The sequence below is a fragment of the Puntigrus tetrazona genome, chromosome 20 (assembly GCF_018831695.1).
Source record: "Puntigrus tetrazona isolate hp1 chromosome 20, ASM1883169v1, whole genome shotgun sequence".
Lineage (NCBI taxonomy): Eukaryota > Metazoa > Chordata > Actinopteri > Cypriniformes > Cyprinidae > Puntigrus > Puntigrus tetrazona.
The window spans coordinates 16,742,651-16,762,222 of NC_056718.1; the positions used below are offsets into that span (position 1 = coordinate 16,742,651).

Genomic DNA, 19,572 nt, shown 5'->3' on the forward strand with positions numbered 1-19,572 from the left:
TTTAAGTTAGAAAAAGGACAAACTAAATAAAAAACAACAACCAGCTGTACTACTGTAAACAGTCTGCCGATAACCTGCTGCTTGTTGGTTAAGTTGTGTTAAAAATACACCACCTTTTTTTTTTTTTTTTTTGCATTTTTATAATCTCCTCCAGCTGTGATCTCTTCAACTGCACCCCATTAGCAACAAAATAAACCAGAAAGGGAAAACAAAATGAGTTTTCTGCCTCTGGAAAAGAACAGTTAGGCACAGCCAAAGGCTGCATGAATCCAACAACCCTCCCCTGGGATGTACTACGTCTAGCCTGCAGCAGATAGGGGTTAAGTGCGCATTTCAAGGACATGACTGTATCGCTCCCAGATACGAGATGTGTCCCAAATGGGACAGGAATATTTCCGCGGTTAAACGGTTGTTTTTAACACTGAACACCTCCAAAAACACACGCTCAGACTCAATGCCACCTGATGATACCCTTGCACACCACTTATATGGCATTTCAGCCAACGCAAATTATCGTGAGTGACAGTCTCCCGATTGTCTTGACCTTTACTGCGCTCGTCCTCCTGCCATATCGCATTAGACGGTGTGTCTGCATCAGAGCATACGTGGGGCGGAACATATGGACACCGCTGTGTATAATATCATTACCATCTCCATCAGTCCACACCGACGGTCCTCTAACACTCTAACACACCACGTGAAGGACTAATGGAGATGGATGAGATGAGGATGGGAAAATGAGAAAAGTAGTAACACTATGCAGGTTATGTATGTAGTAGACAAAGACAGATAGGGAAGAAGAAACTGATTAGTTCACAGTTTTAAGACTTTCACTTTCAAACTTTTTTTTACAACCTACCTCATCTATGTAAGACAGCTTAATTTAGAAGTGATGAGCTATTTTGGCTAATTGTTGTATATGTTTGACAGTGTACATTCCTCATAAATGGATGTTGTTGTGATTTAGGTTAAAATGCATAAATAAGTCAATACATATCAAACGATCTGAGCTGTAGTAAATAAAGAAGCCACTTGGTAAAGTCATTGCATCATTGCAGCTGGTATTTATAGCTCGGTTTCACACAGAAGACCTTTGAAAATGATGCTGTTAGAGCATAAGAAACAACATTTATGAATTTAATATGAATTTATGAAGTTGGCCTTGCATGCCTAAAATAGTTATTTGGAGAAGCCTTTCCTACAACAAAAAATTACTCTATAGGTTGTTTTTGCAAGCACCTTATTATGACCTGTATTTAAGTTTTAAAGTTAAGCATCCTCTAGCGGGCGTCAAAGTGCTGTCATTAAATGATGTATTTTACTAGGTGTAATTCATAAGAATGAACAGACCTGAAACAAGCTGTAAATTAAAAAAACTAATGTATCACTCTATTAATCATAACCTATAGCGATAATGTAATGCCACTTAAAAACTAGTTGTAAAAAACTATCTATGCAAAATGTTATTGATTGGTTTGTGGCTGATGCTTCCAAGATTATCACAAGTCATCTCTGCAACTTCTTCAAAAGCACATGTGTTTAATATTTTCAACAAAGGGGACTTTGCAGCAACAATGTAGAACATATCACAGAAAACCAAATGCCTATGCTTACAAAGCATAAGAATGGATATACAACACCACTGAATATAAAATAATGCAGCAATGGCCTGAAAGGGCAAGTGATTATTTCACCAACTGTTCTAAAACACTCTCACACTGGCCGTAGGCCAGCGGGCCATCCTTATTGTTGAGCCCTGATTGTACATGTTGAATCCTGAACAGTCATACTGTCTGAATTCTGTCCCCATCTGACTGACTGGATCCAGCTTTGGCGTCAATGAAAACCTTCCAATCTCCCTTTCTGATATCCCAGTCTGCGTGGATGTGAGTATTATGTAAATGCTGTTGTGTTGTGTACGATGTCACAAGAGCCCTGAGCTAAAGCTGACGGGCTAGAGAATGAGAAAAGAGAGATATGGGAGCACAACCCCCACCAGCCTCCTCTGCTTCTAATTCTCTTCCCTTTTCTCTCTCATTATCTCTCTCTTCGTTGCATGCTGTCACTTCCTCCTGCTATACATTCATTCTGTTCTCTTGAATACATGTGTAGCATGCCCCCCTGTTTATGTTCTGACCTTCATCCTCAATGCATGTCCTCCAAGGATATCAGCTTTTTGACTCTAAGACATCGGAGACACACACACACACATTTTCTGTTCTCCAGAGCAATGTGTCTGCCGGCTTTAAAAGCACCACCACACCCCTTCAGTGCTCTGCCTTCCCAAAGCTCCTCCAGGCTTTGTTCATAAACCTCAGCGTGACAGTTTGATTGGCGATACAAAACACAGCTGTTTACTATACCCACAGGATACAGAGTTAGAATCAGATAGAGGGAATCTAAAATCTTTTTAATGATTCAGGAATGCATCTACCTCTGTTAAAGTCCCAAAAAAATCTAATAAATCTAATAAACAGTGGCACAGTGAACAAACACTTGCACAGACATATGGCGCAGTACAAATGTCTGGGACTATTTTGAAAAGCTGTGATTCAAAATCTAATTTTAACCTGGAAATAAACTGAAAGTTGCAGGAAAAAAAGAAAAAGTAAAATAAGAAAAAAGAAACATAATTACATAATGTGCTTTAAGAAATATAAAAAAATTACTGTACTACTTTTAGGCAACTAATCAAATAATTTGTGGCATTTGTGAACTCCTTTATACAGACAGTCTTTGAAGCTTAGAATGCTATATGGAACATTTTGAAATTATGTCAGATATCATGATATTTAAGTTTTACATAAACACCAGATGCATTTTTATTTAGAAAAATGCACATCTAAAACATTTTCACTTGCAGTCCCAGATATATAAACACCTCTATTTATTTAATATTTATTTATTTATATCACCTCAACATCATGTAAATGTCCTAGCATTACAAAATTCTCTGTTAAAGGAAGCCGACACGGTATCCTTCAAAAACAAGACACAATTCTGCTCACACTGATTTTACAATGTTTATAAAAGCAGTATTTACTAGCAAAGCTTTCACACTCACCTGCACCATTAACTCTTCAATACAGAGGGGCACACGGGTGAGATGTGCTTTTGTTCAAACACACACACACACACACACACACACACACACACACACACACACACAAACACATTCTCATTGAGCACAGTGTGCAACTTTGGGAAGTGCATTAAAAATGTATGGTTCTGCAGCAACTGTGTAATAGAGTAAAAGGCCAGCAGAGACTAACAGGAAGACTCCTGTGTTCTTTTTGTGTGTCGGTGTTCGGGTGAAAGTACATCTGATGGGGACAATAAGATCTGAGCACACAGGGCAATTCTATGAAAGCGACTTCAAATATTTCATAATATAGAGTAAATGTCCAGATGTGTTAACGAAAGGTAATTTTTAAACCAGTTCGCCTAAGGCAAACAGCACTAACAGACTACTATTGCTTACACTTAGATCTAGAGATTTGAACCCCTAAACCCCCTAAAGTATTTCAGCAGACAGATAAATCAATTTGATATGAATGATAGAAAATGATAGACTAACACATAGACTGAACGACAGACAGAAAGATAGATATTAAAATACATAGAACATAGCAACACAGATAGATACAGATATTAAACAGAACAACAGAAAGATAAAATCACAGAATGATAGATGTATGGAAAGCCAGCTAGCACGATAAATATATAGAGACAGAAAGACAGATAGATACATACACACACGTACATAAACGATATAGAGAGACAGAGAAAGAGAAAGATCTCAGTATAGATTCTTGTCAAACAACTGTTCAGTTGGGCTGGTCCTTGTTTATGTGTGTCTGTTTGTGTGGGTGTTTGCCCTGTCATAGGAGGCCGCTGTTCGCCAAACATGGCCAAAGAAGCAGCATGTGGGAGGTTGCAGAAAAAGCAACACTTGGACCAGAAACCCTGTTTAAACTGTGACACACACACGCACACACACACAATGCCACCCACATCACACTTTCTATCACAAGTGACAAGATTCAGAATACTGAAATAACTGCCCTTCTGTCTCGACTCAATCCTTTCGCTCTTTCCCATCTTCCATCCCTATCTTCCCTGTACATTTGATATCACAGCCTAATCGGCAATCCAAACTAATCAGACGTAAACACACAAACATCCCTGTGGCCATGAATGTCCCAAATCACACAGGTTCAGCATGAGTGTGTATGTACGCGCACATTTGAGCGAGATATGCCAGCCGCGTGCCTCAATGAGCATTAAGAAAACGGTGACTCATCATACCAAACATTGAACGTGTACCTCTCTCTCTCTTTTTCTCTCTCTCTCTTTCTCTATAGGGTCTCTGTATGATGTCATGACAGCAGTAGAGCAGTGCTCTCAGCATAGGACAGGAATTAACATCACAGTCACTTATAATGCGTGTGTGTGTGTGTGACGTGGGGGAAGGGAGGTATGGTATTGCGTCTGCACTGATTGCACTGTGTACTTCATGGACTAACAGCAAAACAAATTAAAATCAGATTTCAAAGGCAGCAGTTTGTAGCAATAGATATCAGTCTATTGCAATCCCGCACATACTGGTGATAAGACTGCACAGCGTGTAGAGACAATTACGTTATTTGTTAAACTCTCTTCTTTTTATTTTGCTTTTTATGTTAATATTTCTAGATTTTTTGTCAGGTGTAAATTTAGTGAGATACAACAAGTGTAAAGGGGTTAGTGGGATTCAGCCATAAATATACAGCTTAGACCCCATGTCTTCTTTGCTATGTGAAGAATATGTAGATCTTAGCAAAACATGTGCTATTGCGCATCTAGTACGATTTTAAACAACAACAGAATGACATCCTTCAAGGAGCCTAAGAGAAAGCTATTTATGCTTTTCAAAAACACCTCAGCCTATAGTAATATCTTCTCCTCGGAGCCTATAGTAACTACAAACAACAATTAAATGAATCCATAGTGGTAGTTTATTAGTTTGTAGTATAAGCTAGAAGACTAACCAGTTAAGGTTTGGTAGCATTTACTATTGTTCAAAGAAATCCTGTCGGTTTAATATAAATCTGCAAGATCAGGAACTTTATTTGAGGACAATAGATTTCCCAACAAAACTATCCTCACATTATGCTACTCTTTTTTTTAGGATACTGGATATATGATTATAAATGTATCCGCAGTGCAGAGGTGTTCACAAACAGCACATGTGTCATTGCTGACAAACGATGAGAGTGTCCTACAGTGAATTCTAGATAAATATTAATCTCATCCAATGCTCTTGTTTTCTGCATTATACAGTATTTTGTTACTATTTTGGTGTAAGAAACCACTGAAAATGATTCAGCATGTCAGTGAACTGTACAGACAAATCAAACTGAATCGCAAAACAATTTTAGACCTTTTGGCCAATTAAATTAAACATGTGAATTGTTTGTGAATCTGGCAACCACGATTCCGATTCGTGACATATGACTGCGAAAGTATTATCAGGTAAAATCATTCCCTGGTCAGTGAAAAGTAATCTCCATTGTCAGACAAGGATATATCAATAATGTTTTATTAGGGCACAGTGGTATTTCATGAAGGCTTGTGTCCCAGCAAAAAGGGTCTAGCGACACCCCTGGGTCCAATAGGGCATATCATATAATGCAGGAGGGATAAAATCCTGCACCAACACAGGTACTCAACCACACTGCAGGAGCTTCTAATACGTCACAGCTCATTTAAAGCAATTAAACATTCACCATGTCCAACTGTCATGAAATACAACTAAGCAAATAAAACAAATGTTGTCATCACCAACACCCTAAACTGTCATATGCTCCTGTATCAGACTTATCTCAGTACCTATATAAACCAACACTAACATAAGCTTCCAACACAAAGAATCGCTGTGAAAGAAAAAGCAGATTAGACATATGGAGCAGAGGCATTAGGATACGAGCGACAAATCCCAAGAAGCGAGGATACGATTGTTGAGGAAGCTAGATGACTCTCGGATCACACTGAAAATGACTTGCTCTGATAGCACAGAGATTTCCCTAAATACTGGCACATATTTGAGGAATAAGGTCGTGAACTTCCAGTGATCTGTATGCACTCACTTTCCATTTTCAGAAATCACTGCTGAACAAACTCCAGATGAAGGTTTTTCCTTTCTTTCCGTGTTTTCATATGAATATCCTTACTTTCAATTCCTGAGGCAAAAGGGAGTCAAACACAGTTAAGAGCATGATTAAAGATGAGGTATATTTAGCCGTTCCAAAAGCCCAATGACGCTGACTGTGGTCTTCCTTTTGCTGAGTAACGGAATGAAAAGCTGAGATAAAGCAAAGGAGAGAGAAATAACAGAAATTATACAACAACGAGTGGGAGGAACAGGCCAAGAAAGGGAGCATGAAAGAGAAGGATATTTCTGTTGTTAGCGCTTGATGTGAGCGGTCCTCAGCCCACAGGAAAGCGTGAATACAGAAGGAGAGAAAAATACAGAGTGGTTTGACCTGCACACCCACACCACCTCCCTGTCAAGGTCACACCTGCTACCACACACTCCAGTACAGTGTGTGTTTGGCTGAAAGCCACTCTTGCCATGAGGTCCATTCAGGGACTTGGATGGTAGTACTTAATGATCAAAGGCCATCTCATGGGTGTTACGTGCATCGAATCCCACGACTGCTGATGGGGTTACCAGGATCACAGTACAGCTGCAAAACCAACAGCAGGACAATTAGCCCTCGATTTCTCAAAGGTGGGGCTGTTCTGGCAACTGGCCGATGGTAATCTGTCATTATAACACTAAATGACAAACTCCAAATGAGTCAGAAGACTCGCACAGTACTTTATCTGTACCTTACAGTAATTTTTACTATTAAAGAAAACGGCAATTGTTTCCAGAAATTTACTTCCAAAAATATAGTCATATATCACACTTTTTTTCTACATTTCGGTGCCAAAAAAGTATATATATAACAACAACTAGTCACTAAATTTTTGGAGATAACCGATAAACAGACAATAAAACACATCAAGGTATACAATACATAACCAAAATAACCAAAAGAATAAATGTAATTATTTCATTTACATGCAATGAAATATCATTCATTACAAATTTCACTATAAATTGTACTTTTTTCCCCGAGAAAAATATTGTTTAAACTGAAATTTAAACCGCAAGAACTTTCAATGATTTTCCAAAGCTATGTAAACACAACCCTGATAACTAAAAAATCGCTCTACTTACACACATGCTGTGATCTACCCACAAAATACATAATCAGAGCAATGTGTGTGTGACACAGGCATTTGACAGGGCAGAAGCTCGGCTGAATGGGCTGTAGTAGTGCAGCGCGATGGAGGGGTGAAGGGGAAGAGGAAAGTGGTGGGGGCTCTGGGACTGGAAGCCTCTTTGAAGTGATGAAACAGATCAATGAGCCAAAGACAGACTTTGATGGTGAGAGAGATCAGCTGACAGACAGTTCGGCGGAGGCTCGTTAGCGTGATGAAGTGTAAGCTGGGGTGTGTGATCGCGTTTGTTGTGACTGACTGAATGACGGACGCCACTTCCTTGCACGCAGAAATCGCACCGAAAACAAAATGCTGAGCTTGTATGTACATATGAGTGCGGCAATATGATTTGCCAAAGAGCCAATGAAGCGCAATATTCCATCGTTTTTGTGTAATTACAGAGCAGGTAGGTGACCTCAAAGGCACAAGGGACTCACAATTCTGCCGAGTTTACCGTGAGAGAGCGGAATCTGTCTCGCCTGGCAACCACATCCCATAAACTGCACCGCACTTTCTAAACTGCATAGCAACCACTTAGCACAGACAGAAACAAAAATTCACTGCAGTGACGGGGGGAGGAGGAGGTAAAGACACAGAAAGGAGAGAAACAGAAGGCGTACGAAGAAGCGAGCAGGTGCAAAACAGACAGAGCAACGTCAGAAACAATGGACAAGACCTGAATATTTGGCTCTACGTGAACAATCTGCACTGTTTATCTTGCTAAACTGGTGTCAGGTCTCTGCAATTTGCTATTGTGTTATTTGTTATTGCCTTTTTTCCTTAATGGATAGGGAATGTGTCTGAACTTTGAGAGACATCGCAAACAGAGGCATTGTTTTCTGAAAGTGAAGACAATATTGAGTCCTTCGGCAACTTTTCCATTACCCTTTTCTTGAAAGTGGTGACTCACAAGTGCCCTTACATGAGGATTTCAGCCTGCTCCAGTTCAGCCCTTTTTTTGTCCTGCATCTTGATGGGCCGACACTCCTAGACTGTACCAAGAGGGTAATTTACTGTAAATTATTTAATAGCTTCTCTGCAAACGTCACAAAGACCATATTTCTATGGCGACCAGGTACAGGCACACGCAAGGCCTTTTTCATGTCTCTGTCGTTAAGAGGTTTTCTCATGCAAGCCTCGGGGGAAACGGACTGCGATATATGCCGTGCTTATTAGATAAGGGCAATAAAAGAGGAGCATTTCAGATGGGCCGATTTGGTTTCTACTGCACAGAAAATAAAAAGCCCAAGTATTGTGGGAGCTTTTTTTTTGAAGAGGTTAGCATAAAAATGAGCTGATAGACTTGAAATTCCCAGGGCCAGGATGGGGTGAACTGAAGTGAACCTAATGCAGACAGGGCGCGTTGAGATGCAGAAATGCCGGATTAATGCGGGTGTAGCATTATAGTGATGTGAATGAGGACCTTGAGAGCTGAGGGAGGGCATAATTAGGTTGGGCTGGAGAAGTCAACTTGAAACAATGTCCCGAAACAATGCAGAGGCAGCACACTGTCCCCTAAAATCACTGAAGAATAACTGAGTCTGTAAGAGACCAAACAAGGTAATATGAAACTAACCAAATTACAAATAAATAAATTTTTTCTGAATACAAAAATGAATATTTATAATAGTGCATATATGCATACATACACACACACACATGCATACATATATAAAAATAAACCTAGTAGAAAGTGCTATAAAAGAACACCTTCTTCTATATATATTTATATATTTTGTATTTAAATCAAATATCTTCTACGTCTTGTTAGATGGTTTTTAGTATGACAGCATAACAGTAAAAACGGTAACTGTTGCTGTCAACATGCTAAAACCCTCTCTGAGTACTTGCGTCACTAAATGCATCCCCATTTAAAGCACCGCCGACACAGCCAACAAATTCACCGTCTTCAACAATAAATTTCAAGACAATTACTGTCAGAATACAAATGCACAAATGTCTCTCGCTATGAGCATCACATTAAAACAATTTGTCAAGTTAAAAAAACTTTTTTTTAACTTTAAAAAAATGCATCTTAAGACCTCTGGGTTCAGTATTAAAGCATTCTATCTAGGTGCTAAGAAGAACCCCGTCTCATGACGTCTGGTTTGTGAACGAGCCCTGGTTTAACAGGGTGAACCATAACCAACACATTTTTAAGTGATCTATTTTTTACTTTGGAAAAATAAGTATGTACAATAATTTCTCAAAAACCTCAAGGCACTATAGGTTCTTCCCTGAACCGTTCTATCCCTAATGCAATGAGGTTTGAGTGCCTAGTGAATCTGATCAAATTTGTCTGAATAGGTGGCCCTTCCTGCAGTTACAGAGTACAGTATGTTATACACTCACACACTCAATCATAGATGGCTGCTGCTGTGCCATTATGGACTTAAACTCCTTTACTTGAGCCGATCACAGCACACAAGTGTGCACACACACAAACACACACACACACACACATACACTGCTGCCAAGCTCTCCAGATGATGAGCCTCGCTCCTGTGGATTACGTAAGAAGTGGCATAGGCGTCCTCGGGCAATGTCTGTGTGTGTGTATATGTGTGTGTGTTAGGCTCAGCTCTACATGCCTGACACTCAAAGCAAAACAAGTCACAAGCACTAACACACATAAATAACCACCACAGCCATGTCACAGCCAGTATATTTCATATCTCATGTGGAATCGTACAATGGGACGCATCACCAGTTTCAGCATTCTCAGCAATAGTGCAGCATTACTACTACTGATCACTAGAGACAAGATGAGGTACCTTTGAAGCTGATGTGTAGATGATAATGTGTGTGTGTGTGTGTGTGTGTGTGTACTCTTCAATATCCATTTTCCAATGGTCAATGGATGTTTCCGGTTGTGCCCGTAAGCTGAAAAATGCTGCCTTCTCAGGCAATATACTATACATATGCAAGTCAGTTTTTGTCTCAGAATAAAAAAAATATATATGTAATTAAAAGGTTGTTGAAATTTGATTAATCAATGACAAAATTTACATTTTTGGGTGACCTTTAACTTTTTTTACTTTTTACTCTGAGATTGAAATAGGCTTATGTAGAACAGATATATTTGTATAACATACTACCTAATAAAATGACACCATCTGCATGCTTTGTTTGATGAAAGCATAAATGTGTCCTTCACAGCCTATGACATCCCACAGTTCTGTGCCTGAAGATCAGTGGTTGGTTTAAAACATAAGAATGCCTGAATAAACAGTAATAAATTGAGAAATGTCACTTAATGTAATCTACAAGTTTATGTCTACGAAGAAATAAGCATCTTTAAATATTCTTAATACATCGTAATTATGTTTAAAGCTTACTTGAATTGGTTCTACAGATGTGATATTATGATGAGATAAGTTATCTTCACAGAAAAACAATGTTTGATTGGGTGGCGAGGCGGCAAGGTTTAGGACACAGCCTTCTTATCTCTCAATGACATTTAATTCAAATGCGTTCATTACAAGCCCTGAACATGATCTGTACAATAATCTGCAACCTATAATGGAGACGAGGCTTGATCATTGTGACATATGTCTTATTTAGAAAAAAATACCCTTCATTAAATTTGAAGAGATGATCATTGTGAATAAAATTATCAGACTCATAGTGGGTTATATTCTAAATTACAGTGATTATGACTGTCAGCAATCAGTGTTGGAGACATATTTGTGCATAGCAGCCAACGGTCTCGCAGTCTACTGCAAAAAGAGGAAGTGCAAATGCTCAGGAGACTATTTAAAATGTATCTGCTTTACCATGAGGTCATCACACCACTTTGTGCATGTCTGTGTGTGTGTCTGAGAGGTTGATCAATAGATCTGCGTGCGAGCCGCACAGTCTTGGGGCCCGCGAGGCTAGTTGAGTTATGAGTCTGCCATTCTCTCCCCTCTGCGCTTGAAAATACAATTCTCAAAGGACAGGGACCACCCAAAACTGTCTCCTACACAATAACCACCATTTCACCAACAGCAATTTAATTATTGAAATGGCAGATCACCTATAAAATACAATAGCCTATAAAAGGTCATTCAAAGCGGAATTTTCTTTTAAGTACAAAAGAAAATCCTGATAATGCAAAACGGTTCTACAGTTTGGGAGTGGGACTATATATTTTTTCGACCAACAGTAGATAGGAGAGTTTCGTTTGGTGGTGCAGAAATTACACACCTTTGATGCCAAAGCTTAAAAAAAAAACCCACATTCTCTCTCGGTCTCTGATCTTTTTCAACATCTGACTGTCGTGTCACTTTCTGCGAGCGAGCTGTGGGAAGCAGAATGCTTTTGGGATCGCAGCGCATTTGCCCGCTGGCCTTAGACTGAAGACTCTCCTCTCCCTCCCTCTTCTCTAATCTTCTGGATGATTTTGCCAGGATTCTGCCATTCTGGTCTCTTGATCTGCCACTTTCAGTCATTCTCAACTGGGGAGAAGTTTACACAACTGCAAAACAGATCTTCACAGTGCTACACAGCTCACAGCTACAGACGCACACTGTGTGGCATGAGCTACACATATGTGATCTCATTAGCATAGGTGTTCATACATTAATTGTGCATCTAGTACATTAACATTTTTATATGTTTGGACAGGAACTATGTTTAAAAATATAAAGGCTAATATCAATTTCTGATAACATTTTTGGCATAGAAGATTTAATTAATTGGAATTAATAGGTTGCTTTAACTGAAAACCATCGCTTAACATTTCTGAATTACTTTTATGATGTTGAAAGTCTTACAATTACCAAAACTGAATTTATTTGATCGAAATACAGTAACGTTGTATACGTTGAATACGTTGTAATTCCATGAATATTATTACAATTTAAAATAACAAATTTTAATATATTTTAAAATGCAATTTATTCCTACAAATCAAGGCTGAATTTTCAGCACATAGTCCAGTCTCCAGTGTCACATGATCCTGCAGAAATTGTTCTAGTATCTATTTGGGGCTTACGTAACATTTCCTATTATCAATGTTGAAATAGGTTGCACTGCGTAATATTAGAAAAGAATAGCATTTATTTAAAATGTAAATTTAAATAGCATTATAAATGTTTACTCTTAACTGTCACTTAATAATAATAATAATAATAATAATAATAATAATATTAATATATATATATATTTGCGCCATGTATATCTGACCAGAAATACCAGCAAAGTCAGTCACAGTTTAGTTAGTCCAGTCGAGATTTTTCACCTAAATCTAGCTCTGTATCTTAGGTACAGAAACCAAAATCAGTCACAAAAAAGGTAAGACTTCATTCATACCAATCCATTAAGCTGAATCCTGATATTCGTTTTTGCACTGCCGACAGCTCAGGATGAGATGTGAAGAAAGAAAAGAAAGGACGTTGCACTAATCACAATTTGGAGTCTCTTAGGGAGATTTTCATTTGCCCTCATCTCGCAGCAGCCGACATTTATCTGATCACAGTCGCTCAAAGAGGCTAAGTATCACCGAACTCCTCAGAGAGCAAAGACGATCAGTTTCTAAAGAGGCTGTTCTCTGAAGAGCCGCCACATGTATCAACTTCCACCAATATCATTCAACATCTGACAAAGGGCGGTGTCAAGCGAGCTGTTCTTCCGACTTGACTGACAGCAAATTATCCCGTAGTGACAGCAGAAGAAATATTTTCAATTAGAGCTGCGCTCACTGTGAAAAGTAATGTCATGCCTCTGTGTGTACGAATGAATCGGGGAATGTGAAAATTCATTTCGAAATCAAAGGCCATCTATTTGAATACAGGAGTGTGAATGGAGATTTTGATTAGACAGGAAGTTCTTTGCCGTCTCTGAGGTGGGAATAGACCTTAGTGACTTGTTCGGTATAATTAATATCTGAATTTATGTACTAGGATCATTCATGGGGGTGAGAAGAGAGTCACTGAACTAATGTGATGTGCCTTAATGATCCCAAATCCCAATCCAGTAACAATAAACATCCCTTTACAAAAGACTTGACGGAGTCTGACTGACAAGCCATGACAGCGGATCAACTCAGTTAAGTACAACAACTGGCATCTCCTTAAAGCAGAGGAAGCTCGCTATGTTGTGGTGCAGCATAATGTAGTCACTATTCAGAAAGGCAACAGTGGGTCATCCATGTCCTAATGAATTTGTTTTTAGGTTGGGAATGCTCTTTAACACACCAGTAGACAAATAAACTAATACTTACTGACAGGTTCACACTGCACCTGAAACAGAGCAGGCATTATTTAATTTCCATTGTGAAAAGGATACAATCGTAAAGCTCCGCTCTGAGTCCCGATGGCAAGGATTTTCTGGACGGGGTCGAATGCCATAGAGGAGGGCTGATAAGGAAAGCCATGGCGCACAGTCTGAGGATCAAATCAGAAAAAGAAAAATGTTTCAAGAAGCATAGAAATTTACTTCAAAATTTCAGCCAGAAATCTAACTATTTTAAATTTGATTTATTTTAAATGATTTGTTTACAGTTTTACAGTTTTTGCTCATGGTGAATGTTGGACAAACAAAGCTGAAATAAAAACACTAAATTAACTTTTCAGTCAGTTGTTATGGCAACATTTTAATTTTCATTAAATGAAGTGCAAAACGTACTAAAACTGAAATACATTTAAAAGAATAGTTCACGCAAAACTGAAAATTACACCATAAACTACTTACCCCCAAGCCAGTTTTTTTATGTATCCTGGCTCTTCAAAGCTTGGTATTTGCTGGTGGATAGTGGCCATTATATTGAAGCTCCATAAATCACAAGCACTGCGATGTAAAACTAACCTATATGCCCTCGGGGGGCACATGTCCTCTAAAGCAGATCGATGGCTTTTGTAACAAAAATATTTCTAGTTTTAAATTTTTAACGTAAATAACTGAGCGCCGAGTTCTGGCTTCTTGGCTGACTTCTGACTTGACATACAACAAATGTATATTGGCCACTATACACCAGCATTTTCAAGCTTGGAAGAGCCAAGAAAGAAAAAAAAACTCTGACTGTGTTTGTCTGAAAGAAGAAAGTCATATACACCTAGGATGTCTTGAGGGTGAGTAATTTATGGTGTCATTTTTATTTTTGAGTAAACTATTCCTTTAAGCTAAAAAAAAAAATCCAATACAAAAAAATAACAAAACCACTTAAAAATTATTAAAGCTAAAATATGAAAACAGAAAATATAAAAATAATAGTGCGTTCAAAACATAATAAATATTACTAAAAATAATACTGGATTAACGCTCTTGATTTGAAGTATAGTGGCAAAGCATTTGTATGTGTGCAGCACAATCAAACTTCCCCTCGGGGACAATTCAATATAAATTCAATATCTATTTCAACTGAATATATCCAACTATTTTAATACCCAGCCCTTTGAATTGCTCAAACAATTCTGATGTGCTATAGATAGACAAAAACAACAGTCAGTGAGAACACAGACCTTGCTGCATTGTATCCAGAGAGCAACAACGGTTGACTACAGGTTTACAGCACTGGCCTCTGTAACAGCTGTCATCGTCGCGCTCTGTCTGTGTTTGAAAAACCTAGAGGGTGCCTACTCTGATAGCAATGTTGAGCGTCAAGACGCACCTATAATGCTGTCTAGCTAGGCAGCTCGGTGTGTTTCGAGACGCAGCCTCTCCGCCTGTGTATGTTTGTTTAGTGGCTAAAACGGGTTACGTAAGCTGCGCTCGCGGGGACGGGTACCTGTCGGCGAGCAGCGGTAGCAACAAGCTTCACTTCATCCTTCTCATATCCCTCGTTTCTCTTTTCATCTTTCCACTAATTATGAATGAAATATTAACGTGACCCAGCGTTCGTATGCGTCTATGAAATATCGACCTGACAGAAACAACAAAGCTTCTATATACGCACTCATGTAAAAAAAAAAAAAAAAAAAACGATAAGATAAAAAATATTGTTAAATTCAGAGTATTTTAGGAAATCGTAAGTGGGCGTGGCAAGTAGACGAGCGCGGGCTGTGAAGAAGCCGTTTATTGGTTAAACCTACTGCATGAACACACACCCCCTTCAATGAACAAATCTGAATTGTCTTGAAATTAGTGATTGCAGGCCGTTTTTTTTGTTTTGTTTTTTTTTAGTTAGGCTATTATTATATTTTTTTATTTATGTCTTCTCAATGTACCAAATAATTTCGTTTTTTTTTTCATTCCATAATAAATCATAGCTGGCAGCGGTGCGCCTGTTCCGCGCTTTCAAACAGAACCGATGAAAGAGAGGAAGCGCAAGTGCAGGCCAGTTTGATCTGCAGATAAGCTAAAGAGTTTTGTCTTCATTAACGTAGTTGATTATTAAACTGCTAGTATGGCAGGCTATCAGTAGCACCCTATTATTAACATTATTCAGAATGCTGCGCTAAAGGTCATCAGTATAGATTGTAACAGTTAACAGCAATACAAAATAATAGTCATGGGCCAAATAACTCAATAGCTCACTCTATTCAGTATTATAATTTTTCAACAAATATTGACCTATTGTACTCATTATGACATTAGGCACTTCAGAAAACTGTTTTGATACACTGCCAGTCAAAAGGTTTTGATCAGTTTAATATTTTTTTTAAAAAAGTCTCTTATGCTCACCTGCATTTATTTGATCCAAAATATAGTCAAACAGCAGTAATATAATAAAAATATAATATAATTTATATATATATATATATATATATATATATATATATATATATATATATATATATATATATATATATATATATATATATATATATATATATATATATATATATATATATATATATATATATATATATATATATATATATATATATATATATATATATATAATAAAAAAGTAATATTTTTTATTTCTATTTTTAGATATTTTAAAATGCCATTTATTTTATCTTACTGATAAAATAATGGAGGCTAAACATGGAGGCTAAAATGACAATTATGCTGTCATTTGGGATTCTTGTAGCGAATGTTCGGTGTTCAAACGAATCGGTTGAGTGAACGATTCGATGCCTCATGAAAAAAGAAACTTGTCGCCACCTACTGTACTAAGTAACCTGTAACGTTGACTGAGTCGAATTTTAGAAATGAATTGAAACCCCAGCTGGCGTGCTGTAATCAAACATGGCATTCATTTGGACGTGGTTTTGCACACTAAACACACTGTACATTAGCAGTCTCAAAACCTAGACTGATCTGCCTACCTAGACAACATTTGGGCACCTATGATGGCCCAAAATTATCCTTCGATACACGCGTTGTAGGCTGCAGCGTGTGCGTGCGTCCAAAAAGAGTCAAGAACGGTTCTGGGTTTACAACAAAATACCAAACGACTCGTTAATCCCAGCACAGTAGATTATGCAAGAATCGGGTTGTTTATCCTCCCTCCCTCCGCTCAGGCATCGCGGCTTCATTCTATAACCACGCATGATACAGACGCTTCGATAAAGTAGCATGTTTAACACTGGGCACTGTGAGGCGGAGAAACGGAAGATCTGGACAGCAAAAGTAACCGTGTGGGTGCAAACGAATCCCGGTGTCACGCATGAATATTTTACGCATTTGTGCGCATTTTCCAAACACAGAGTCAGCTCTTTCCGCGCACAGCTTGTGAAAAAAATCATTTAGTCCGCGTTTGAGGGGGCAGAGTATGATAGTACAGTGCACACAGGCTAACATATACCAACGTTTTAATGTAAAAACGCATTCCTCCGGTGCGCAACAAAAGATACTGGACACTAATTTGCGATGAAACATACGAATGACATCATAACGTTTCCATTAAAATATTTTTTTTCATTACAAGATGATGTGATGCATCACATCAATCTACCAACCAGAAAAGACGAGCGTTACCTATATTCCAGTTTATCTACAGCTATTCTAGTAAATCTGTGTATAAAGTGAAAACACGGCATGCATTAAGTGGCACTTGCGCGAGGTTTATTAAAGAAAACACACATCAGGTGATGTTACACATTCACTTAAAAGCTTCCCCACCTTGCAGAGCTGGAAGTGCTCAGACTGGAGCGTCTCCGGGATGAGCTCGTTCTCCTTGGCCCCGAGCTGCGGGGATGGAGAAGGGGACGACACAGCCGTCAAGCCGTCCAGCACTTTACGTATATTAAACTTCTTCATTTTCCCCCCGGTGCGAGAGACGGAAGGGGACGGGAGCACCGAGTCGAGATCAGCCGTGGATGATGAGGGGGAAAGCCGCTCTCGCTCGTTTCTGCAGCACGTCTCTTTAAACCTCACATTTTAAAAGTGTTTTTCACCGAGTCCTCCATGGCTAAAAGCTTGGGTTGTTAACGTTGATATTTTTTGCTTTTTGTTATCGTTTGTGGGGTGTCCGTTTATTCTGACTCGGCGTCCCGCTGCGTCTCAAATTCCCTCTATCCTCTCTCTCCCACTCTCTCTATCTCTCTCACTCTCTCTCTCTCTCTCTCTCTCTCTCTCCTCTCGCTCGCTCGATCCCTTCTGCTCTCCACTCAACGCGGAAACACCGCTGCAGCGCCGCGCGTGCGCACTTCAGACTGAATGACTACTGAAGCCGCCTTCCAAACGCTTTTCCCAGTGACCAGGCAAGACTGTGGAGCGCTGAGTGAGCCTAGCGTCACATTGCAGAAATCAGGGGCGGGACTCTGCACCTGGAGCCGCAGGGATGCAGGATGGAAAGCGCATCAGCCAACACACATAACAAGACATATGCATCATTTCATCAGGTTATAGTCTGCACCCTGTAAAACGTTTAATAGGGATATATATATATATATATATATATATATATATATATATATATATATATATATATATATATATATATATATATATATATATGTGTGTGTGTGTGTGTGTATATATATGTGTATATGTGTGTGTGTGTGTGTGTATATATATATATATATATATATATATATATATATATATATATATATATACACACACACACACACACGCACATGCACACATATACATATATATCTCAGATAATGACTATTTTTAAGGTTAATTTACCCACAGGCAAATGTCTCACAGTTTTGGTTATCTCATGGTTCTTCTCTAGGGAGGAACGTGGCTCTCAGTCATCAAAAATCACATTTCAAGAAGAAATTTGTCAAGACAATATGTTAAATATTAAGCTGCATATTATTGTACCTGGTGTATACAATATTTGTATTGTTAAAACCTATACAAATTAATTTGAACTTATTATAGTCTTTTAGCAACTATTCATTTAACTGCTCAAAATAACAAAATCGCAAGTGTGTAACATTTCTTTATATACCTACACATACATACTCTTCTGAATGTATCTCAGTGTGGCTTCATTGTGTTCAATGGTCACAAAAAAAGTTATAACTATATATACGTAAATGTTAGTTTGCAGGATATAAATGAAGTTTGAAAACGGAACATCATAAAGGTTTGCCAGCAGATGAAATTAGATTATTTTGGGGAACATTTGAACAACACTTAATCAAACCAGATACTGAGAGAAACTGTACTTGCCGGACAGCATATGCAGCTAAATATTTATTAAACAAATTAAATTGGATTCAGTTGTAAATGGTCGAATCATCAATAAAAGCCAATGCATCTGAATACATTTTGTGTAATTAGTCATCAGTGAACAGATTTAAAATAAAAAGTTAGTCACAGCATATGTAAATAAAGCCACTGAGTACCCATGACAACCACACTGACGAAGACAAACACTAAGCCTTGACTGAGGTTTGGAGATCCCTTTGATTCTCTACCCTTTCATACTGTAACGATGGAGATAAGCATTGCATGCATTTCCTTATCAGGTCCTGGGAGAGGCTGAAGAGACCCTTATAAGGTAAGGGCCATCCTCATGTACGTATGAGGCACTGACCAATCACCTGCTCGCTACACACACAAAACACTCCATAAACCACACACTGGAACATCAATGACTTCAATGGTTTCTCAATCACTCTGCTCCCTTTTATTCATGACAATAATAAGAGAGAGAGAGAGAGTTTAGTATTCAGCCTTAAGTGGGTATGAGACTGACATTTGTAAGCTTTGTTAAGACCCTACCACTGATGAATGTTTGGCTAGTTTGCTAAGGAGGGGCCAAAGTTTACAAAAGCATGGTACTCCTTTGCTGACGTGGGTTCATGCAAGAAGCTATAAAGCTCTCTAATTACAGATGCAGCATTGCAAAAAATATATATATATTATTATTATTTATTTAATCATACCTATTTTTAGTGATGTGTTTAACGAAAAAAACCCCACTTT

The 19,572-nt window shown here is 38.4% G+C and overlaps 1 protein-coding gene across 4 annotated transcripts in view; it reads right to left on the bottom strand.

The window, feature by feature from the left end:
- The window catches only part of stxbp5a (syntaxin binding protein 5a (tomosyn)), a 69,175-nt gene extending 51,344 nt beyond the window's left edge, over positions 1-17,831 (bottom strand). For 2 of the 4 annotated variants that reach the window (XM_043219757.1, XM_043219756.1), the window contains exons 1-2: positions 17,305-17,831; positions 13,582-13,679 (exon numbers count right to left, since the gene is read on the bottom strand). In XM_043219757.1, the coding sequence (XP_043075692.1) occupies positions 13,582-13,679; positions 17,305-17,442 (236 nt within the window). In that variant the 5' untranslated portion in view covers positions 17,443-17,831. The remainder of the gene's footprint in view (positions 1-13,581; positions 13,680-17,304) is intronic. The other 2 variants (XM_043219760.1, XM_043219758.1) reach the window with 1 other exon arrangement.
- Positions 17,832-19,572: the final 1,741 nt, after the last annotated feature.